This window comes from Setaria italica, chromosome I (genome assembly GCF_000263155.2).
Source record: "Setaria italica strain Yugu1 chromosome I, Setaria_italica_v2.0, whole genome shotgun sequence".
Lineage (NCBI taxonomy): Eukaryota > Viridiplantae > Streptophyta > Magnoliopsida > Poales > Poaceae > Setaria > Setaria italica.
Window position 1 is genome coordinate 32,307,338 of NC_028450.1, and position 24,873 is coordinate 32,332,210.

At 45.1% G+C, this 24,873-nt stretch overlaps 2 protein-coding genes, 1 long non-coding RNA gene and 2 other non-coding genes across 5 annotated transcripts; 2 read left to right on the plus strand and 3 right to left on the minus strand.

Moving 5' to 3' along the window:
• The first annotated feature begins 2,064 nt into the window (after positions 1–2,064).
• Positions 2,065–2,137, plus strand: TRNAF-GAA. The gene has a single exon. It is a non-coding gene; the product is annotated as a tRNA-Phe (tRNA).
• Positions 2,138–2,145: 8 nt separating this feature from the next.
• LOC101768577 lies at positions 2,146–3,702 on the plus strand. Its single transcript, XR_001164033.2, has 2 exons — positions 2,146–2,301; positions 3,140–3,702. It is a non-coding gene; the product is annotated as an uncharacterized LOC101768577 (long non-coding RNA).
• A 1,249-nt stretch (positions 3,703–4,951) lies between these two features.
• On the minus strand, positions 4,952–5,023 carry TRNAT-UGU. The gene has a single exon. It is a non-coding gene; the product is annotated as a tRNA-Thr (tRNA).
• A 115-nt stretch (positions 5,024–5,138) lies between these two features.
• Positions 5,139–8,452, minus strand: LOC101768983 (DEAD-box ATP-dependent RNA helicase 47A). Its single transcript, XM_004953153.3, has 2 exons — positions 8,197–8,452; positions 5,139–7,180 (listed from the first exon to the last, which is right to left on the minus strand). The coding sequence occupies exon 2, from the start codon at positions 7,090–7,092 to the stop codon at positions 5,341–5,343; it is 1,752 nt and encodes a 583-aa protein (XP_004953210.1). The 5' UTR covers positions 7,093–7,180; positions 8,197–8,452; the 3' UTR covers positions 5,139–5,340.
• Positions 8,453–10,721: 2,269 nt separating this feature from the next.
• Positions 10,722–13,384, minus strand: LOC101769385 (F-box/LRR-repeat protein 20). Its single transcript, XM_004953154.2, has 2 exons — positions 12,939–13,384; positions 10,722–11,979 (listed from the first exon to the last, which is right to left on the minus strand). The coding sequence occupies exons 1-2, from the start codon at positions 13,285–13,287 to the stop codon at positions 11,075–11,077; spliced, it is 1,254 nt and encodes a 417-aa protein (XP_004953211.1). The 5' UTR covers positions 13,288–13,384; the 3' UTR covers positions 10,722–11,074.
• Between the last annotated feature and the right edge of the window lie 11,489 nt (positions 13,385–24,873).

The window sequence follows — 24,873 nt, forward strand, 5'->3', positions numbered from 1 at the left end:
GGGAGAGTATAATTACAAATCCTCTGGGTTCCCATTTTACCTCACTGCTGCACACTGGCGGCAAGGGGTGGGGGTGGGCACAGGGTGGGGGGCGGCCGGCCTCCGGGAAGGGCGGGCGCGGGGCCCGGCCGGGGGGCACCGGCGGGGCGGGGCGCCTCCTGGCGTCGGGCGGGGCGAGGCGGCTCGGGCCGGGCGGGTGCTGGGCGGCGACGGCGCCGGCGGGGCACCTCCAGGCACTGGGCGGGGTGGGATGGGGCGGGCCGGGCAGGCGCCGGGCGGGGCGGGGCGGCTCGGGCCAGGCGGGAGCGAGCGGGCGCCGGGCGGCGCCGGCAGCGGCGGCGGCGGGCTTCGGCGGCGGCGGCGGCGGCCTCCGAGGGCGGCGGCGTGGGTTTGAGGATGCGAAAAGAAACTGATGCGCAAAAGGAAGGAGTGCCCGGTGCTATGGTAAAAGGCTTGGCGCCAGGCTCGGTGGCGCCAAGGCTTGGCGCCACCGATCGTAGCGCCAAGCCTTGACACACCCGCCCGCTCGCCACGTAATCCATCACACGCCACGTGGTCACGCCATGGCGGGGACCTTGGCGCCAAGACATTGTAGCTTGGCGCCAAGCTAAGGGTCCATTCTTGAAATTGGTTCCGTCAGGCATCTACTTGTGAAAAACTTTCTCGAAAAGGGCTAAAATAAAAAAAAGTCGGTGCACTCCGCATGTGAACGGGCTGGTTTCTTGTTGGCTTGTTGCTACTCCTTGCTAGGCAAAGGCAATGCGGCTTTGAAGGAAGACAAGGTCAGGTCGGTCTCATACTTCTCATCTCGAAGCGAAAAATGGATCAAACGGTCAGAAGATGGACGCCAACAATAAGTGCGATGCGTGCTACATGCGGGTTGGGTGGCCATACCTGCCAGGCCAGTCGCCGACGTACGTGACATGCAGCAGGCAGCCACGTACTCCTGCCGGCCGGTACACGGCTACGGTGGCCACGGCCGCCCGGCTTCGTGTAGCTCCTAGCCTCTCATCATATGAAAATGCTGAAAATAAATCCCGACAGTGATGAGAGTGAGAGTGCTCGATCGGTTCAATTTAGCAGGTGCGTCGCTATATGATACAAAGCAATCGCATGGACCCGGGAGACGCCCTTTGGAACAGTGCAGCCTTCTGTTCACCGGTCGCCTGCCTGCTTCATGCCCAGGCAGCCGGGCGGCCTGACCCTGGCCACTGGCCGGCCAGCCAGCCAGGCCGGCCGACGCGGTGCCGGGTGCCGGAGCATGTAACCAAGCGAAAAGCGTAGGCGCGCGTGGCTGAGCGCCGGCCGGCCGTGTCCTGGGATCCCAGAGCACGATGGCAAGTCTGATCAGGACCGGGCTGGCGCGCGGGCCGTACGCACGTCCTTGCCCCGCCGTCTGGCTGGCCGCTGGCGCGCGGCGGGCCACCTGCTGGCCGCTGCCGCTCTGCGTTATTCTCCCTTTGCCAATCGCCATGCCCATGCACGATGCCCTCTGGCAAAAAGCGTGGCCACCCGTACTCCGCCCTCGGTGCTCTCGTCTCGGCAACTCCCACTCTCCCATAGTTGAGCTACTCCTGAACTCATACTTGGATCTGATGGGCGCGCGCGGTTCGTTCGACGAGGTGCCCCTGTTTCCTGGCTTCCTGGGACCTGGGCGCTTGCTGCTTGGCTTGGAGCCTTGGAGGCGGAGCACCGAGCGACCTTGCCGTGCCGTGCCGTGCTGGTGATTGGTGAACCAGTGGACCTGCCGCCTGCACCTGCGCACGGAAGTAGATACCGGAGTAGCAGCAGGCGCGTTGCTCATCTTGGTCGGATGACAGGTAGGTACCGGATGAAATTTGACTTGGCGTGAGACTGCTCATAGCGGTCGAGCTTACCGCGCGCGCGGCGAAGTACGGCGGTGTCCATTGGATCAAAGGCAACGGCCTCCCCTTCTTCTCCCTTTTTTTTTTATTTATAACGTGGCTCCCACTCCCTACGGACGAACGAAATGGAACTTTCTCTCGGCTGGGCCTTTCCTATCGATAGAGTTATTAATAAATTTGTGCTACCAAGTAGCACAAAGCGGGGATAGCTCAGTTGGGAGAGCGTCAGACTGAAGATCTGAAGGTCGCGTGTTCGATCCACGCTCACCGCACGCTATTTATTTTGCCATATATTTCCTTCTTTTTCTTTTTTTGGCCCGTCTCCGCTTTCAGGTTCCTTTTCTTCCCCAGGTTGTTCACCCCCAGCCCTAGCCGCCGCCGCAGCCGCCGTTTCGTAGCTCCGATCTCCGATTGCCGCAAGACACCAAGATTTCAGGTCTTAACGAAAGCCCTAACTGTTCCTGTATAGATTCGTTCTGTTCCATCCTGCTTCCATATTAAAATTGCTGGATCTGATCTTCTCTCCATTATTAGGCAGGTAAAGGGCGAGTCTAGACCATAGCAACGTATAAGCAGAATTTTTCTATTCGGATCCTGTTCGGTTAAAATACATAGCGTGCCCATAGTCTTCAATAACAGGAGCAAATATTTTAGCCTTCCCTGTTCTTGTTTATGGCTTCGTATGATCTATGTGTGCAAGGCCACTCCAATTTCGTCACCATGTGTTCTTTTTTTTTTGTGCAAGAAGTTTAACTTTCTGCAGTTAGTTAAATAGAAGACCATTGGATTCGAAAGACTAGATTCCTTTCCTGCATATGAAGAGGGGTGATTAACCAGATTGGGCCAACGAATACTTAATTAGGAGTTTATGGAACAACTATATTGTAGACTGTTAGATACCTCTAAGATATGTTCATACATATTCCAGTTGGGCGAGCATCACATAACATAGACCAAGCGAAGGTGCGGTGTTTATTTCCCTTTGTTTCAGTTCGTGAATGAATCCATAATTTGTTGCCTGGAAATCAGAGTATGTGGATCTGCATCACGCTATTTTAGTGGCTTATGTTAATGAGGTAATGGGCATTTGAGCTGTTTTGGATTGTGATACAACTATGGTCTTCATGCTGTTTCATGATCGATATCATGTGCATTTTGTTAAAAACCCTGAGATGATGTGTGGTTATTTCTCTGTTCATCTTACACATTCTGTCCTGATTCTTCCATTTTAGGTCGAAGCTTATATCCTTTATAACCAGTAAATTTGCTACCAGGTAGTTGGGCTGTGAGACAGGCTAAAACGAATGATGGCTTCACGAGGTACCGGTGCTGTGCTTTCAAGAGCTGCTCGGATGAGGCAAAAGCTGCAGTCTGCCTTGGAGGCCAGTGCCCTAGAAATTGAAGACGTTTCTTACCAACATGCCGGGCATGCAGCAGTCAAGGACAATGCAAACGAGACACATTTCAACATCAAGGTAGTTTCACCAAAATTTGAGGGGCAAAACCTTGTGAAGCGTCACAGGATGGTTTATAATCTTCTGTCTGATGAGCTGAACTCAGGTCTCCATGCTATCTCCATAGTTGCAAAGACCCCGAAAGAGTTTGGATCGTGATTGTCTAATGTGTAATAAGAACTGGCCGGTGTTCCAAAATAAATTGATTATAGCATAACCAATGTAACCATGAATTGATTCCAAAACTATGTCATGGCATGCTGCTCTTCTTATGAAGACCCTGTATTCAGATTAGACTGGAGTGCAGAATTTATGTCAATTATTACTGATGGACATGTCAATTATTGTTAGATGCGACTATGCGAGGCAAATTGCTTTTTCTCCATGGTTGTGGGAATTTGTTTGTTTCTTTTTTAGTCATGTGGTCATCTGACAATTTTTCTTTTCTATTTGGTGTTGCTGGCAGCATTTGTCAAGTTTAATATTTTGTGTTGGTGAGTTCATGATTAGATGTATACCCATCCTCTTGCATGTTGTTTCTGATCATCAAAAGGATCCTGTTTCAGAAAGTTTGACTCGAAACAAGTACAGTTGAACCTTTTTTCCTAGCATATTGTCAATCAAACTATTTCAGCGTGAATTATTGGTTGATGGAAATGATTTAGGGTGTGTTTGGTTGCATGCATCACTTGATGTATGCATGGATGATCCTAGATGGTGAGGTTCTGGTGAGGTTCAACCAATTTGCTTGTACCGTATAATTCACTCCAATTAGTAGAATAATGTATTAAGGGTGTGTTTGGTTGCTTGTGTCATTTGGTTAATGTAAGTGGGATGGCTTTATCCTAGTTGGTACAGTTCACCCAACCAAATAAAAGCATCATTATTATTTTGAACTATCCCATACATAGACCAAATGATACAAGCAACCAAACACTAATTAAGTTTCAAGTAGGTTTTTCTGCAGCAGCATTACGGATTTATCTCTTGGAATCTAATATTGATAACGGTGTTTGTGCATCACCAATCTTGTCATCATGCTCACGATTTCCAGATGACAACTACTGTTGTTAGGTCCACTCGGCCACCTTTCCTCAGCGGAAAATGCATCACTTGAGAGGGCATGTGCGCAGGCTTTTCTGAAGGCTGCAAGACTGCTGGAAACAGCGACTTTTGATTGCCATGCTACTTGCTAGAGAAACCATGAGCATGAGTAGGAATGCAGGACTGCAGATTTGCAGTATGATGATGCTGCCATAGCTGCCCGTCGTACGAACAGCTATCACCTTATCGACCAAAACCTTTTATGTGTCACGGGCTGCAGAACTAGTTCTTTTTTTTTCTTTTTTTCGAGATGTGGAGTTCGATTTGCGTTTTGATGTGTCTTTCTGGAAAGGGTAGCAGTCTAGCAGATGAATGCTGGAGGAGCATCGCTGCATGCCTGCATCAGCGCGCTGGAGACCGGCGGCGCCGTCACCGGCCGCTCGGCCATGTCAGGTACCGGCTGCTGCTGGTGTGTGGTGTGGTGTCGGTGCCTCGTTGGTGATTGGCTCGAGTTATTTCGTCAGGTTTAGGTGCATAAAGCTAAAGGAAAACATGTGAAAGTGTAAACAAAAAATTCAAATAAAAAAATGCCCCCATGCAGGATCGAACTACAGACCTTCAGTTTACAAGACTGACGCTCTACCACTGAGCTATAGGGGCCATATTGGAATAGAATTCCCGGAGAATTTACTAGATAATTGTTGGAGGATCACCACAAGACAACGTTCTCCTAGTATTAATCTATTGCCAGGTTGCCAGGAATACAAGACTCATCTATTCCACAGCAAATTGCTCCCTCCAAGGGTCGCTAAAACTTAACCTGGTTGCAGCCTGGGGTTTCAAACATTTTAACACAGGCAATATGAAAATCCAACAGGGCATGCAAAGACTTTTCAAAGTACTATCAATAGAACTTGCATAATCATATTACAAAACACTACAAGTAATCAGAAACAGTCATCTGCACCAGGAAGATTTTATTCCTCATCTTCCTCCTTGTGAACAACAAGCTCGCCTTCAGTGAACTCACATGGCTTGATGGCCACAGCTAACTGCTTGCGCATTTTTCTTACAACAAATGCCTCGTTTTCTTCGCATATTGTGACCACAATCCCTTTACGCCCAAGACGTCCTGTTCTTCCAGCTCTGTGGGCATAATGTGTAGAGTCAGTTGGAAGGTCCAGATTGACCACAAGGTCACATTCAGGCACATCCAGTCCCCTGGCAGACAGCTCATTTGTAACAAGAACTCTGAATTCACCATCCTTGAATTTTTTCAAGACTGTAGACCTTGCAAGCTTTCCAAGATCTCCATGGAGCTCAGTGGCTTTGATACCACGGGCCTCCAACTTAAATACAACATCCTTCAGTGGCTTGGTGTTGTTCATAAATGCAATCACTGTCTGTGCTTCCAGAGCATGGATGCATCTCCGCAAGGTGTCAACTTTGTGTTGAACCTTGGCTGTACAGTAGTAGTGTTCCAATGATGGTGGCAAGCTGCCAACAGCAGCTTGGTTCACTGAGTTTGATGGTGAGCTCGAGTTAGCATCAGTCTGGGATAATGCAGGTCTTGGAACAGTGATTGAGTCAAGCGGAAGTACACTCTTAGCTCTAATGAGAACTGGATCGTGACCCCAACTCCTTGCTGCTCGTATAACTGAAAAAGGAATTGTTGCAGAAACCAAGATAGTTTGACGCTCAGATCGCCTAGCAAGTGGACCAAGAATATCCCTAGATGTGGTACCAGGTTTCTTTCCAACATGCTCCAAAATTCTATGCATATCCTCACGGTAATTAAAAGACAGAAGCTGGTCGACTTCATCCAGTACAAGAAAGCGGCAGCCATGGGTGTGTAGCTTACCTGCTGCTGAAATTTCGGAAATACGGCCAGGTGTTCCAACAACAATAATTGGCTTGTTCTTCTTCAATGCTTCTTCTTGTCTAGAACGATTAGCACCACCAACAAGTTGCTGGACAAGTCTCTTATCATTAGGACCCAAAATCTTCTCTACTTCTCTCACAATCTGCATTCCTAATTCTCTGGAAGGAGCAATAATGACTGCTTCAATACCTGATCTTTTCTCAGAATTATCTTGCTCCATAGGCCTCTTCAGTGGGCCTATTTCGGAAAGAATTGGGAGAAGATAAGCAAGTGTTTTCCCTGAGCCAGTATATGATTGGATCACCACATCGTGCTTTTGTGCTATTATAGGAATAGCAGCTGATTGGACCTCAGTTGGCGCAGTCAGACCTTCCTTGTTCAACCGATCAACAAGCAAAGGTGGTAAACCAAGCTCTTCAAATGACTTGGCAGAAAACAGAGCCTCATCTACCTTCAGTGTCTTCTTTATCCCAGTTGACTTTGGCAAGGCACTCTTCGCTGGTTTGACATTAAGCGAAGAAACTCTAGGTTTCATATTGAGGGAAGAAGAAACTCTAGGTTTCACATTGAGGGAAGAACCTCTTGAACTTGGCTTAGGACCTCCAGTTCGTGCCATTTTTTCCTTCTTCCCATATTCAACCCTGTTTTGCACTTCTAAGCTAGCAAGAGTTAATGGCCCTCCCCTATCTTCTACAATTTGACTACCACGCCAAGCAGTCTGATGGAATCCAGCTGCCCGTTGTTGTGACAGCATCCTGAATGAAAGACGGTCTCCAAGAACAAAGCATGATCTGGAAGATGCCAGCGCAAGAACATTTCGATGGACTTGTCCAATACTTAGCCTCATTTTACTCCTTGCAGTGAAGTCAAACACAGCACCGCAATTATTCTTTCCTTCAAACCTGTTACCAGTTCACAGCAAGGTGCTATCGTGCCTGCGTAAATAATAACATAAATAGATTAGGTAAGTTGGGGGTTTTGAAGTCAGAAGACACAGTGAAAGACTTAGACATAATATATTTATACATGTACTACACTGCTGCTTTAATGGATGTTAAGGTGTTCATAACGTGAATTCGATAATTAAGGTATATTTGAAACTATATACCAGAATTGCAAAACAAAACTTATGCTTGGCACGCCTAATACCAGAGTAACATTAAGCATCATATTTACCAAACGAATCTGAACTGGCAGAAGATAATACTATCCACCATGAACAGTATGAAAATATATAATACTCCCTCCGTTCCAAATTGTAGGACGTTTTGGGAGGTTCTTAGGCATAGTTTGTGCTGTGTACGCAGATAGAGGTGCATGTCTAGATGCATAATAATATCCTATAAACCTGGAAAGGCCAAACGACCTACAATTTGGAACGGAGGGGGTATGTAGAGCAACAAGCAGGCACTGAGAAAATTCTAAACGAAATCTAGAAATAAGTATACAACTGCACTTCTTACTTAATTGCCAAAAACAAAAGGAACTGCACTTCCTTGGTAATATCATTCTATTGCGACATAAGGAGTACATGAAAATTTTGTGCAAATGCGCCCTTAACTACCAGCTCTTTTATGCTTATCAGACTCTATTTGCGTCTAGGATCTCAAAGGCTTTTCATTTTTCCCAGACAAATCCATAGTAGAGAAATAATCAGGCATAGACTGCGTTCTGGCTGCAGATTTCCTCAATTGCGCCCAAATTAAACAAGAATGATCGACCCAACTCCAACGGACTATCATAGGAAAACAACAGCAGAAATATAAGACCGCCGTCCGGCCGGATTGTTGGGCGAGCAACCAAGGTTCTGACTGTCGGGCACGGAGCCTTCGTACATATACGAAGGCCGCCACATAGAGATATACGAAAGTTAACGGCACATCAATCTTTTCTTGAATACCCAATCGCTAACACACCGTACCAACTCCGAATCTGCGAAGAGAAGGCATACCGTGTGCAGGCCTCCGAGTAGGAAGGCGGCGGCGTCCGGTTGGGAAAGGGCGGTGGTGGTCGCGGGATGCAGGAGGGAGCCGGAAGAGGGAGGCGAGCGGCGTCCGGTGGAGAGGGAGGCAAGCCACCGCAGGAGTGAGGAAGAGGCGGTCGGCGCAGGTGCCCTGGTGGATGGAGGCCGGCGTCCTCCGCTTGTTGCGCGAGGGAGGTGTGTGATTGAGATGGGGAAGCCTGGGAGATGGGGATGAGGTTTCTGGGACGGTGTTGAGGTTTTGGACTTGGGCCACTTGTCAGTGACTGAGACCCGATAAATAGGTCCCTTTGCCAGAGCTTCGTGAGCGGCTTGGGCACCAGCTTCTTCCGCTGGAAGCCCGTGAAGCCGCCCCACAAAACTAGCACCCCGGCTCCACCCCATTCCCACATTCCCACATTGATGCGTACCAAATTACCCTAAGTTCACAAAGACACTGTAAAATCACTACTTCCGTCCTTAGATATATGAGTCATATATTTAAAGGTGGAGGGAGTAGTTATGAAAAAAATGATAATTTTAGCGACATACTCCCTTCATTTCAAATTGTAGGTTGTTTTAGCATATTTATTGTTTTTCTATATACATAAATATATACTATGTCTAGATACATACTAAAAGCTATGAATCTAGAAATTCTAAAACAACCCAACAATTTAAAATGGAGGAAATAAAGTATTTTCTACATCAGCCCTCTTATAAAAATTCAACTGACAAAACGACTTGGTCTTCTTTCATTGCTCCTAGTGCAAATACCATATTTGTTTGAGTTGGGAGCACCCAATATTTTCCAACTCTATACAACTACTTTTCGCTGTCGTAGTAGGAGGGCATAACGGAGACGGTCCGTTTGGCGAGCAAGGCATTAGAAACAGTTGATTTTGATTTTTTCATTAAAAATGGATGAAGAAGCAATAATAAACTGTACTTTTAATCATTTTAATTCTTTTGTGTGCTGTTTTTCCTTTATTTGAATTCAGTTGTTTGGCTGAGATTATGTAAAAACTATGCCGTGTGTACCTGCAGAGGCAGGATTAACTTCCTTTTTTCTTGAAAAAAACATATTTTTCTTCACGGGGATTATAAACTTTTCTTTTGGATTATTAGACATGTTTGTCTTTTGAATTATGAATGAGGAGAGGGGCTTAAGACTGGAAAATTAGCAGCTGACACCCCACAAATTTTTGAGAGAATTCTTTGTATGCCATTGAAAATTTAACCCATCCCCTATGCCATCAAAATTTACCCTTCAGTGTCATTGGAAATTTAACTCCATCCCTTCGGTGCCATTATTATCACAGTACCATGAAAGGGCTGTTAAGTGAAGATGGAAAATACAATATTACCCCTAGATGAAGCATTTTTCTTGCTGTCCCCTAATGCCGTTGCAGCCACTACAAATGCTGGAGATCCTGGAGGAGGTGGGCATCAACGATTTGACGCGCTGGGGCTGCGGAACAATCACTGCCACCTCTCCTCCTCCTCCCAAGGTACTACACTTGCATCTGGTTGCTGCTGCTGTTTGTTTATGCTCCACTCAAGAATCAATTGGATTTTCTTCCAATTTTTACATCCCGAGAGTAACTGACCTGTCTTGTTTGCTTCCTTTTGCAGAGATCTCGTAGCTCGCATGGCCAGACGAAGCTTGCTGTGTTGGAGGCACCGCCGACGCCCAACGGAAAGAAGCGCAAGTCCCCGCCCACCTCCGGCCTGGGAACCTCCACGACAAGTTGACAACATGCTTGAGCCCGTCCTCACGCCGGCCAGCTACTTCCGCCTCCGCGTGGCCTGCCACCGGTGGCGCACACCCGCGGCATCCCCGGGGACGCCCCTCGACGTCTGCGCCCGCGTGCCCCGACGCGCCGGAGCAAGGAGGTGCCAGCCGCGGCGACGACACGCCTGAGCAAGTCCGGCGATGTGGTGGTCACCAAATTGCAGTGCATCTCGACGAAACAGTACTCCTCGGTGGTGCTACCCTCGGCCACGCGCAGCGAGGAGGGCAGCGCCATGGCCGCGCGCCGCACCTTCGCAGAGCTGCCTCGCATCCTCCCCATCAATGCAGGCGGGCGGGCTCGCACGAGCCGCGTCGATTCTGGGGCTCGGGCGCGGCGGCGCGCAAGACTGATGGCCGCGGGCCGCGGCCGACGGTGGATGAAGGCCCGTCGCCGTGGTGATTGCGGATAAGGTCGGGAGAGGGGTAAAAACGGAAAAATGGGATTAGACGGATGCGTTTTAACGGAGTCAGGTTGATTTTGTGGGGAAAAATAACGGCAATGGCATAGGATTGATGGAGTTAAATTTTCAATGGCACTGAAGGAACAGGTTAAATTTTGACGGCATATAAGGGATGAACTAAATTACTAATGGCATATATAGAGAATTCTCTCCAAATTTTTCCTGGCTGGACACTGTCCCGGGGACAGGATTCTAGCATAAACAAACCAAACACTGCAACGGCAAAACAAAGATCTGTACAACCGATGCAGATAAAAACAGAACTAAAAAACAACATTTACTGCAGTCAGTATAAAATGTACATTTTGAATTTGAATACACTCAGCTCGATTGGCACAATACAGAATGCATAAACATTCATTGTTCAGACAACTTATTTCATGGGCACTGGTACTATTTTCTACAGACTAAATCACATGCCAATTGAATTGGGTATTGCATATAGCTTATGGTTTGCATCCATGGCTGTCTCCGATTCTTGCATGGGTTTGACGGTGAAAGATGACCAACAATGTCAAGCACTCGTATACATGACGCAGAACTCTTTGATATTCTTAGTTTCCATGGATATGGGGTGCAACTGAGCTCATAGCTGGCATCCTGGCAGCTGATCCTAGAAGAACCTCTCAGCAGATGGATCGGACTCCAGCAAGCTGCCATAGAAATTCACCTTACAGGCACTAGGAAACTGTACTCCAGCTTGCTCGCAACTGTCCCTTGTAACCTGAGGACATGACCGAACATCCAGGTACTCAAGAGCCTTGAAGGATTTAATCACACTGCTGACCCCTGCAACTGTGAGCTGAACACAGCTGCTGATCTTCAAAACTCTCAGTTCAGACTGAAACCCACTTCCTTCCCCGTCCTGAAATGCAACGTCGGTTATTTGGTCACAGCACCCAACATCAATCGCCACAAGAAGTTTACAGTTAGACAGCAGGCATCGCAATGACGTGTCTGTTATTTTCAAGCACCAGTCCATTCTCAGGCTCCTTAAGCTGCTGGAGCAGGCAAGAGCAAGAGCTTGTATGGATGAATCGCTAATGTTCCGACATCCACCAATGACAAGAGTCTCTAGGTTATGGCAGAACTTAGCTAAAGAATAGATGGACTTATCTCCCACCTTGCTGCAGTCCAAAAGCTTTATCGACACCAAGTGTGATGAAGAAACCTCAGCGATTTCACAGACTCCAGGATCACCAACTTTATTGCATTTACTTATGTCAAGCAATTTTATATGATGACAGCCATCAGCTAGAGCAGATATACCGGCATCTGTTATGCTGTTACATCCTGCAGCTCCAAGATCTTCCAATTGTAGACAGCTCTTTGATAGAACAATCAATAAATTATCAGTTATTAATTTGCAACCCGTGATATGCAGCTGCCTCAATTTTTGGCACCCTAGTGCAACCGCCTTCAAACCTCTATCGCTCAGCTTTATGCAGCGAGAAACATCAAGGGACTGCAGAGATGGCAGTCCATCTCCCAATTTGGCAACTCCAACATCAGAGATACCTGAGAGACACATGAACCGGCACAAACTGTAATACTCAACAGAATTTGTTTAAGAAAATGGCAGGGGATTCTCACAAAAATGAGTGCACCAAAACAAAGATCCACAATCTCGCATGACGATCATAACTTTTCCGGATAGCAAATTAGTAATATTAGCCACAATAACAAAATTCCAGGACCTCCCACAACCACTGTTGGAAATTGGATATCTCAGGAGACCATAACTTGGGTAGCTATTACTATTTACCCAGAATAGTAGTACCAGGCATACATAGCCAAATTACACAAACAAAATCAAAGTTGAAACGAAAGATGAGTATCTGCAATCTTAAAAGTTGAAGGGAAATCTTTGAGAACTGTACTGATGGAACCATTCCAATAAGAAAAATATTTGCACATAACTTTTTCCTTCTTTTCATAACTCCAATTTAACAATATTGAGAAAATACATAACCTGATTTCAGAAAATAAACCCTGCCTCTGCCAAGGATGAAATGAACCTTCAAAGGAGTTTATTTTCAAAGATGTACGTTCATACTTTTTAAATAAGTTAAAAAGTGTTATCTTTTATAAAAATAGTGATAAAACGGTTTAATCAATAAAACATTTTAATTTCTAAGCTGCAAAAGTAGTAAATAGGATTCCCCTTTGCAAAGGCAAGAAAGTTCTATCACAAACAAAAGGACCTAACACACATGAACCCCAACATTTCCCAGATTTATCTTCAAAGTAGCATAAATAGGACTACAAAGTAGAGTACAAGTAATTCCCTAATACTAGTACAGTACATGAGACGAAGACTCTCCAAGTAAAATTGAACCAGTCTCTAACGGTGTACTCCAAAATGCACTATAAGCCACCCAAGAAAAATTGCCGTGTGCACCAGGAAGACACTAATCTCATCCACTAAATAGACAAACAGCACATATGGGTAGCGGCAGAAGAAGAGATGGCCGCACCTTTGCAGTTCTGCAGCGCCAGGATACGCAGGTTGCGGAAGCTCCCGGCAATGACGTTGAGGTCATCGTCGATGACCCCGGGGTAGAAGGAGCGCGAGGGATTCTGGGAGAGGTCAAGCTCGAGGACTCCCGGGAAGCGCGCGGCGAGGCGGCGCAGCATGTCCGGCCCGGCGCGCGCGCGCAGGCGCCGCCGCTCGGAGCTCTGGATCCGGAGCCATCGGCGGCACACGAGCCCGAAGGCGTCGCGCTCCGCCTCGGGCCCCAGACGGGTGAGCACCGTGCGGAGCTCGTCGTCGGTGAGCACCTCGTTAATGAGGGCGCCGCCGCCGCCCAACGGTGGCGCCGACATCACTGGGAGTTCCCTTCCGGCCTTCCCCCTTCTGTCTCGTGAAACTGACGAAGTCCTGAACTGCTGAACTCTGAAAGAGGCGCGTGCAGAGTGTCGAAGCCTGCAGCCCGCTGCTTTCCCCTCTGACTGGACCGTAGACTTATAGTACATGTTTGGGATTTCAGGTTTCTCCAGGGGTTTAACTCTAAAACTGGCGGCTGACTGGGCGGTCTTGCTGATGAGGCGCCGATGGGGGCGGTGGACCGGCCGTGGACCAGGTCCATGGGCTCACGATGGACCGATTACCATCCGAAAGGGTACGCGATCTCTGCTCGATTCTGGTCGTCAGCGGGCACGGGGACGTGGGGCGTTGGATAATGGTCCACGGAGAATCCGACTGTGGCGGTGCTGCTTATTATTATACATGGATTGGTCCACAAGAAAGAGGGCGAGAAGGTAATTGTGGTATTCATTTCGTCGCTTGCACGGTCGAGCGGGGCGGACAACGGTGAGAGGAGGACAATTCTTGGGGTCGCGCGTGGAGGGCTTGCCAGCGGCCTTGTTCTAATGTCTTTGGGCGTCGAGGCGGCATCGTGGTAATCCTGCACGGCCACACAAAGAAGACAGAAGGGTAAGGAAGGGCTTCGCCATGGCAAAAAGTGATGACGACCGTGGCTTATTAGCGCAGGGGCGACGACAGTTCCACAACGGGAGAAGAGAATGCGATACACGGCCCGAAAATTCAAATATAAAAATCACCTGAATCCAAAAACTTCGAAACCTATTTTCAAAATCTAATTTTAAAACATTGCAAAACTATCCCTTAGCTCAATTCCTTTTCATCCAAAATCCATACCAAGTTTAATCTCCCTTTAATTCATTTATCTTTCCAAATCAGTACCGACAACTTCTCTCTAACATTCCTATCCTCCCTAAGCCATCACCATCAACCTTCTGATCCCTTCCTTCAAGTGTGCTCTCACGCACAAGCTTGCCACCTAGCCACACACAGCCTGAGCACGCACACAACATGCACATTATGCATGTACGAGCAGCATAGAGTCACGGACAGCAGCAGCACGAACACTACATGCAAGCTCCACACGCCAGGCCCCATGCCGTGCTCGCTCTGCCCTACTCGAACGGCAGCCTGACCCGCGAGGTAACCTGCACTACTGCCCGGCACCACGCCGTGTTGCCCCTTGCCGCGTCCCCACCTCAACCACGCCGTTGTCTTCAAGCTCGCCAGCCATGCCGCCTCGTCGCGCACGTCGTCAACGCCGTTGGCGCATCAGCGCCACCACAGAAGCAAGCCGACGCCGCAGCAGCACCACCGCAAGCCCGTACGTCGCCTTGACGCCTTGCTCCACCCACTCCCTGCTGCCTCATCATGCGCTGTCAACGCCGCTGTCACCTCAGCGCCACTGCCGCAGCAAGCCAACGCCGCTGTAGCACCACCGCAGGCACGCACGTCGCCTTGCTCGACCCACCCCCTGTCGCGCATTCACTTCATCTGCACCGCCGTTGCCTCAGTTGCACGGCCACGCAGTCCATCCACACAAGCTCAGTGCACCGCGTCCGCTCCACTCCAGCTACGTCCGTACGGTCGACCGCACATCACAACACCTCCCCCGGCCTATAAAAGGTGACGCCGAGCTGCTCTCCTCCGCCATCCTGAGCTCGCCGAGCCGCCCAGCTCCATCGCTCACCTTCTCCCTACCTACATCGAGCTCTTTGCTCCTCCACACAAGAATGGGGCGATGCCTCGATCTCCCTCTCCAAGCCACCCCTGCCCGAGGTGAGCCTATGCTGAGCTTCCCCATCCACTCCTCTCTCTCCCTATGCCCTTGGACTGGAAAATGGTTGCCGAAATCACCCTACGTCGAAGCTCCAGTGAGCTTCGGCCGCCTCCCATGGCGGACGAGCCTGAGAAGAGCACGAGCACATGTGCCTCTCTGTTGCGGGGCTCCTATATGTCTACCGGAAGATGGTTAAGTGATGAAACTATAAAGCCCAGCAAGGCTCAGCAAGCCTATTATAGCACGCTACAGATTAAAAGCCTATTTAACTGAAAAAATATTGTCAACATTTTAAAAAAAAAGTTGGACCAACATTTTGGAAAAAAGTTGGACCAACATTTCTTGGAAAAAAGTTGAACCAATATTTATTCGGAAAAAGTTGAGCCAAACATTTCTTTAGAAAAAATTGAATCCAACATTTTTCGAAAAAAAGTTGCACCAATATTTTTCAAAGAAAAGTTGATCAAACATTTTTTCAACCTTCTTCTCTGGCTCCGACGGTGCGCGATGGGCGGCGAGCTCACACGCGGGGGCTGGCGAGGCGCGGTGGCAGTGCGAGGATGGCGAGCCCCGTGTGGGGGGCGGCGGCGCAAGCAGGGGAGGAGAGAGGAGTGGAGGCTAGGGTTTTTGTTTGATCCAGATCTGATGGACCTCATTCGTTGCACGGATCTCAAATATTGAAAGTTACCACCTTTATCCACGTTCCGGAAGATGGATAGGATTTCCGTCTCTGTTGTCCGTCTGTCTCCTTGTCTATTCCTTTCTGTTATTCCTTCCCAGACCCACATAACACTAATCAATCCTACAGGCCGGCTACATACAGATTGTGTGAACCCAAAAACACCACCAGGCCATTCACGTGCAAATAAAGGCATGTGAAGCACCCACGCCTGACCCATTTATGTTAATCCATTTTCGAAATTTAATTAGGACCCAATTTTTATAAAGCCATATCTCAATCACTCGACCTCCAATTCACTTGATTCTTTTTCCTAAATTCCTCTAAAATTATATCCTATCTATTCCAGCTATTGTCCACTCCATTTGAGTTTGTTTTTGTATTTGCCATTTGTGTTGTCGTCACGTAGCTGACGGAGTGACCGAGGAGGAGAACGAGTTTGGAGGTCAGTACCGTGAGCCGGAGTACGAAGGCTATGGCCGCGAGCTAGAGCTGGAAGACCCGTACTGCGAGCAGGAGCTTTGAGGACGGCAAGTCCAACCTATTCCCTTTTGGTCATATTGATCCCAGTTTTCAAACACAACCCGTATAAGCCTTTTTATAAATTGCATCCAGTTATATAAATGCTCAGATTATTTTACTGCTTGATCTAGTTATTTTATCCACTCCTTGATTTTATAAATCTTGATTATACCTTAACAACATATGACTTATCGCTAGACATGATACGCTTTGTTTAGCCGATTAGCTTGATATCAATACGCTAAGGAACTGGTTACTCAACATCATTACTACTCACTTTGACAAATGCAATGGTTTTATAAAAGATAAAATGTATTGAGTGTGGTTGTGTGAGTATGGGTTGGGATTTTGGAAAAGTGATAAATAAACAACTTAGTGTTGGTGATTATTTAGATGGGGCAGATCTGGGTTCCTTATGTGGGATGCCTTAGAGTATTGGCTCGTGATTGTGTGGCTGAGTATGGAAGATATCCGCCTTGTCTTGATTAAGGAACAAGTTAATGTGTCATCTTGCTTAACCTAACTTATCGTACAACCACTCAACCTTTGTGTGTGGTAAAAGCTTAGCATAAATCCTACTAGCTAGTATGGTAGTATGGTAGTCGTCCAGAGGCAAGTGCGCAACGGTAGGCCAAGGAGCAAGCGTAAGCAAGTACTGGATTAGTGGCCCAGTTGAAGACCTTGTAGGAAGGTCAGGAACCCCTTGGTTAGCTCTTGTGGATGACTAGATAGGACAATGCTATGGTTGGTAATGGCTTTGATGGATCTGCATCGGCACTACGATGTTCGTGTTGCGGTACCCTACTTGTGGTTAAAGTGTATACCTCTGCAGAGTTAAAACCTATTTGAATAGCCGTGTCCACAGTTTTGGACGAGTTATGGCTTGGTCACATAACTAGCTATTTAGGAAAAATGAGCAAAACTTTTGGTGAAAATTGCATTTTGGAAATATATCCGGCAAGTGCGCCGTGTGCTACCATGGACGGGGTGTCCAGTAGCACCTAAAACTTGGATCCTTTGTATAGGATTACTCCACTCTTTCAAAACTACTATAATTATGAAAAGTATGTGTTTTGCAAAAACGGCTTTATAAAACTAAATCCCGCATGTGTATACTTTCTGCAAAATAAACCTTGGCCTACTCCTTGAATTATCCTTATGCATGTATTCTTATACCCCTTTCGTAGGGTGGGGTTGGATTTTCTGAGTATGTATGTACTCACCCTTGCTTTGTTGATACAGAGGAAGATCCGGAGTACGTCACTGGTGAAACTTTCGAGTAGAAGGTCACTTCCGCACCCAACTTGCCTGTGGCGCTGGGCTGTTAAGGATGCTTCCGTTGTCGTGCAGTGTTGTGTGCTGCTTATGGACTTGGATGTCCATATGTTGCATCTACAGTCTGTTTGTGTTGTATCTTTTTGGGTGTATGTTGACGGCTGTTAGCACACCAAGTTGTGAACCGTAAGTGCACGGATCAGTTGTAGCTCTTCCCTCAGAGTACTCCCCCAAGGTTTATCAATCCGTGAAAATTATAGTATAAGATCTATTTTAACTAGCATTGTTAGTATGAACTTTTGGTGTTGATGAATGATTCAGATCCAATCTAATAAACATGCACGGACAGATAACAGATACAGCAGAGGTAACCAATCTAGAGCAACCTAGACTATGCATACATTGTCATTCCGCGCATGGATAGCAAAGCAACATAGATATGATCTTAGTAAAAAGCATCTTTAAATCTACACCTCCGGTCCGGCTCCCAAAACCCCCTATCTTACACAAGAAAGATCCCATCACGATCCCCTCTATCAGCATAGGTAGATTAAAGGTACGATCAAGAGAACATGTTATACTCATTAGTAGATCAGGCATGCAAATCCGATCACAACGACCATAAGAACATCCTAAGCAATCAATCATCGATCAATAGATTGAAAAGCAAGCAAACCCAATAGAGCATAAAACCATAGAAGGAGATAACTAGATCGCTAAGAACATGAACACATCTATTACTTCACCATGAATGATTGTACATCACAAGATCACCATCGGGATCCTACCTTGATGTTGGTGACTCCTAGCTCCAGAACTCCAGCGTGATCTTCCTCGCAGGGTGATCACATCGGCAGAGGCTCACCTACGCTAACCCCGACAACTGCATGGCCCTTAGCTCTCCAAAGTGGTGTCCTTCAAGCTCCTTCTAATTCTCTGCTGCTTCACGTCAAGTACGTCATCTCCAATCTGTGGGCTTCATGGTGTTTGGGGTTATTTATATTCCAGAGGGCGCGTGGTAAAAATTGGAAGGTGAGGGGGCGAAGGAAACCCCTAGGCCGATCCGCCTGGGCCTTCCTTTTGCCCTCTCGCGTCCTGCTTTGTCTCCAAGTCTCCTCATGTGCTCTGAAATCTTCTTTTCACTTTTACATTGGCTTGGCACATCGGTTGCTTCAGGATGAGATTGATCTTCAATGACTTTCCAAATCTCTGCTTGATCTTCTCCAATTCCTCTTTGATCCCGATCTGGTCCTTACAATATCTTCATAAACTTAGCCCCTAAGCAATGTTAGAGGGTTGTTTGCCAAAGATGGGCACCAGGGGGCGCCAGAAGATGCCAGGCTGATCGGCCTGGGCTCCTCTAGGCCGATCGGCCTAGCCCCTTCCAGAGCCCGTTGACCTTCGTCTTCATCTGGTTCGACGCTCATTCAGTGCTTTATCAAACAATATGCTTTTAGGCCTAATTTCCTACAAAAACACAACATCCTCCAAAATCTGTTACACATGTGAAAATAACCGGTTTATTAGGTGTGATCTATAGTTTAGGTATTAAATTCATTCCATTATTGAAGATAAACAGGGGTAAAAGTGTGTCAATAACGAGCGTCAACAGTCTACGTCACCCGACCGTTGCCTAGAGAGGTGTACAGTTTATGAACCATCTGTTAAATAAATATGTGTACCAACCTTTCTGGGATTGGTATTTGTATCACATTTAGTCCCTGTGCAAATGGGGATGCTTTAGAGCAGCTATGGGTTGGCAACGAGGCAAAAGGGCGGGCGAGGGTCCGAAGATGGGGTCTTATATCCACCTGCGCTGGGGTTGTCGTGATTTGGGTGGCTAGATTGCTAGCCATGACAAACAAGCAACCAATCAAGGGGTTTCCTGCCACTTGCGTGAGTGGGATGCACCATAATGGGCTGGCGAGGCAAGTGGGGTGGGAGCGGCAAAGGCGTGGGCTAGTCTACGCGGTCAGCAGCTCGCTCAGCTTGGTGAAGCAAGGTAGGGAAAAGGAAAGGAAGGGGAAGATGGAGTCACTGTGGGGACCATTGGCAGCGGGAGAGGGTGCTGGTACCATAGTGCAGGGTGCATTATGTGTTATTGGCTGGGTCGTCGAGGTTTTGCGTGGTAAGCTGGGCGATAGCTAGGGGGAGGTGGGAGGCTTTGAGCCCAGATGAAGGAGGGGGTTTGGGCTAGATTTGGATGGCTCTATTGGTCGAAAAGAGAAAAAAATAGAAAAGGGGGAGAGGTAGAAAAAAATTTGGCCCAAAGAGGTTAAGGTTTTTTTTTTCCTAAAACCTCATTTAAATGAAAGACGAAACCTATATGAATGTAAACTTATTTTTCATATAATAAACACTATGCATCACGACATGAATGCAAAACATATTTTAAAATTTATGATTTATTTAGTTTATATTCAGAAAATATTTTAAAATTATTAAACACACTTCTTAATTAATTGTAACAAATTTTAGAAAAAATAATCTAGCAAATATAAAACTAGGGTGCTACATCTCATAGTCTAATTTTTTAGATGAAAAACAATGTATCCTCCCAAAAGAGGCTATTGTTGTTTATTTGTCCAAGTGGATTAGTCTTACAAAGGTAGCTCTACCTGACGTAGAAAGCTGATGGCTTCATTAAAGAGAAATATTTTAGTGATATGTTTCTACATGGCTTGTTATGGTCTTCTAGCCTTCTCATTAGAGTAAATCACGTGAATATCTCTGAACCATTGGTTGAAATCCTCCCTTTTGCCTTCATCTGTACATGGCACATAGATATTTCATACAATTCTCATTATGCAGAGATTTAAAGTACAGTGGCATGGCAAATTTATTATTGAAGACTTGATCACCATGGAAAAGGGGGCATTTCCAAACTACAATCATTCCCCCCTAAAACCCCAATAGATGGAATGAATTTTAAATTATTAAAAATAATTGGACAAAACATTTTAATAAATTAAAGATAAAATTAAAGTTACTTCTTCTAATTTCTTTAAACAAACTATATCACAATGACTTTCCACATTTTTATCTCTTATGGTGTCCCACTTATCCTCTGAATTAAGATGGAGCAAATTCCTTCGGCATCATGAAAATTCTAGATTGAATGTAGAGCAATTGTCGCTTTTTTGGCTACTTTTGTGTCATGAGAATTGCTTGATGTTTGAAGATAAACTCATTCTGATGTCCCTTTTGTTATGAGAAACTTGGTACTCATGTGGCCCATCTGATACTCCATTTATTTTTGTATGTATGACATATGGTGGCAAATATGATCTGTATGATATTCATTTGTAATGAGAAACCTAATGCTCAAGATTCTATTTATCTGGTCTATATAGTATTACTTAAATTTGTGAGCCCTCTAAATTTGTGTTTGATATATGTGATGCTTATCATCTCAACATGAGATATCAATTTACTTAGTATTATCTTCATCTCCATTTATTTTGCTATGATATGAAGCTCGAATGGCATGTAAGGGAAAGAGCCAAATTATATATACTTCATTCCATTGGAGGAAAAATAAGTCTTTTCTATAGCTATTTGACTGCTCATAGACGGTGCCATTGAGGGGATAATTCTTAGATTCCATGGCACTGAGGAAAAGTCAAAATATTTTGTGATACACAAAGAAGTAGTCTATATTTCAGTGGCACTCACGGAATTGGCTCATTGAGATGCTATATATTCAAAATATGCATAAGAGGTCACCGCCCAAGAGAACCCAACCAAGCCCAAAAATAGTAGACTAAATGAGTTACCATCAAGACACATGTGATTTATCATTCGCAACAAAAAAAAATAAGACCCTGAATTCACAGGATCCCAAAGATCATTAGGCTTGTTACATAACCAAAGAACAACAAAATTATTTAGGCCCTTTATCACAAAGGAACTTGCCACAACTTCCTAATGCAGGTTTCTTCCCTTTGGACTTCTTGCTAGATGGTTTTGGTGCATCATAAAAAAGACCAAGGTGAATATCATTGTGACCTAGATTAACCTGCCTTTTTTGGAAGGGTTAGATGATTATGAGCCTCCATTTGCAAGGTATGATTTTCCTCAACAATGAGATATGGAGCATTGGCGTCAGGTTTTGGTCCTATAGCAACACCATCGGGTGCAATTGGGTGGCCCTGATCCCCTTCATCTATGTTTTGCATTTCCTCGTCTGAAGAGGCATCTAGATCAATAATCATGTCGAGAGGGACTTCTTCTACCAAGAAATTTTCAGGAGAGGCTACTTCATGCAAGGGGAAAGGTTGTAGGGATAAAAACACATGATCTCCATCCTGAACCCCTCCATTTTCACCTACTAAATCTAGGTTCTGGTTGAGAATGTCTCCATCTTGCTGCTCCTCAATAGCATCTTCCATTATTTCTTCATTAATAATATGCTCCTGCTGAATCAAGTCATTCATCTCAATAAAGGATTCTCCCATCAGAATCCCCTGCTGAACCAAGTCATTCATCTCAATAAACGCTTCTCCCATCGGAATCTCCTGTTGGTCAGTATTAGCAATAGGATCCACAACGTCACCTTGAATTTCCTGAACAACATCGTTCGACTCGTCGAGGTTGCAGCCAGATGGGGGGATGTAGTTCCCTACATCATATTTGAGCTCCCCTCCATTCGATTCATAGATCGGCTTCATGGCATTGCATCGGATGGGGTTCAGGGCCAAGAGCACAATCCACATCATGATGAGAAGCATGAGATTTTTCATGGCCAATACCTATAGCTTAGGAGGCTTGGCTAAGTTTAGTGAGAGAAATTGTACATATGAGTTAATCCTATTTGATTGAAGGGTCTACAGAGCCAAGTATTGGTACTATATATAGCATTGGCATGGTGGCAGATACTATGTAGCCAATATTTATTTGCTATCACAAATGCAAACGTATCCTCGGGGATATCAAGAACTAGATTGCATATAATAAATATGTTCCAAAGATTCATATCATAAATGTTTAGTTGATATATCATAGATTTTTTTTTCCAAGTTAATTCATAATTGTCTGCTCTATAAGACGAATAATTTTCCGCATGGTTTATTTGTAACTGCTTGTCAGAATCTAGTATTTACTAACATCTAATATAAGTTTGCTGGTAAATTTTAAAAATACAATTAAAAATATCTTAGCTCGTGGCCATTTGTGTTGTAGACTGTTTGCGGGGTGTTGCATTGGTGGGAGCCAAGGCCAAGAGCATGACTAGGCTGGTTAGTAACATGATATGTTTTTGGTAGCTTAGCTATATAGTTTACATTTACGATAGTAGTTAGAATGTTTGATAGACTATGATTTTTGTTTTCAAAATCTCATGAAGCAGGAACGACCGCCCTTAAGGCACTACAACTAAGAAGGAACCTCAGCCAAATATGCCGAGAATACCCTCAAACCCTAGCTCCGCCTTATAGAGCCTTACTGTAATCTAGGCCAACCACGACTCACTAGGATGGTGACGACCGCAACTACAAACCCCCCCCCCCAAGGTGGGGTTGGTTCCCTGCCACTATTTATTGGGTTGCCAACAAAGGGTTTTTTTTGTTGCCAAGGATTTAAACCGTGGTCAGTGTCTCCCTCAACTAGGGAGCTTACCACTGCACTACAAGTGTGTTAATAGTTTTGGTTTCAAAATCTATATGTTAGAAATGCAAGTAACAAAAAAATTAGACTAACAGCATAACAATATTGAAAACCCCATGCAAGAAAAACAAAATACATGCCACTCAAGCAATCTTCACTCACATCATAACACTTGCAAGAAAACAAACATATATAATAATGAGTCATAAACTCTTAATGTGAAGCTTGCTAGAGGTATATATAGTGATAAAAGTAACTCAAGGTATATATATGGATCTTACATAAATAGATCAACCAATCACAACAGCCCATCCGGTTACCTTCATGAACATTCAAGTTTACCTTGAAATGCATATCATAAAAAAGGTCAGATCTCTATAGAGTTTATTGATAACCACAATGAAATTAAAAGGGTATTAATTCTATCAGCATGATTTAAATAATTATCCTACAAATAAATCAGAATAGTGTACAAGAGTACCTACACACAACACATATATACTATTAAGCAATTAAATAGGGCAATAGTAAACTTTCCAATGCCATCTGGACTTATAGTAGAAGAAGCACACAATTCAATTTTCTCATATGATATTTTATTTCTATCTATTGGTACCATTTGCCAAGCATAGTTTCAAATCACCCCATTATGGATATGAATAGCTATGCACATATGCGATATATGACCTCCAAGGCACATTTGGAATGGATAGATAAGACATTATTAAATGGATAATTCATGAATCTAACTTCCAAAAAAAAGAAGAATTCAATTAGCTAGTTATACTATAAACAAAAAAATCTATACCACTTATATAATGAATTACTAACTAAAGGCAAACTTCAAATGTAGACATTGAAATATGGTTAGTAGTTTTTTACTTTTGAAAATCAAACTTCCATGCGTAGGATATTCATATCCATAAAATTTGAACTAAGTTAACAAGAGAAAAACATAAAAGGAAAATAACATGATGGCCTCCTTTGTATGGTAGTGGGAAGGACAATGCACAGGTAGGATATACCGTACGGTGGAGCGGAGTTCTCGCTAGAAGTTGGTTGTGGCTTGTGAGTTGGCTCAGATATTTGGACGCAGGTGTGGGCTGCTTCACAACATCAAGAGCTTAGGTTTACCAGCATTGGTCATGCTAGCTAATGAAAACCATATCCATTTTCCAAGCACACAACAACCCATATTTTCATTCATTTTACTATACCTTGTAGTCGCAATCACAAATGAAAGAGAAAGGATGATTTTTTTCAATATTGAAGTCTTGTAGTTACAAGATAACAAATTAAAGTCTTTTTTGAAGTATCAATCATGAAAGAGGCAAGATTTCTTTTGGATGTATCAACAACCACAAGAGAATTCAAAGTATTAATTCTTTAGGAATGATTCTATATAAATATCCTATATATAGATAGATCAGGTACTGTGGAAGCATGGCTGCACATAGCACATACATAGCAATTATTATCAAATATGGCAATAGCAGACTTGCCAATGTCATCTGAATATAGCAGAGGAAAGAAGCAACTCAATTTTGCATTCAATACTCTATCTAATTTTACCTTTTTGCCAAGAGCCATGCACATAGATTAAAGCCACCGACTAGGCAATTTCCTCTTCAATCCTCATAGGATATGAATAGATATACAAATATAATCTATGAGTGTCAACGCCATACACTTCATGAATCTTAACTTTCAAAAAATGAAAACTTTAAT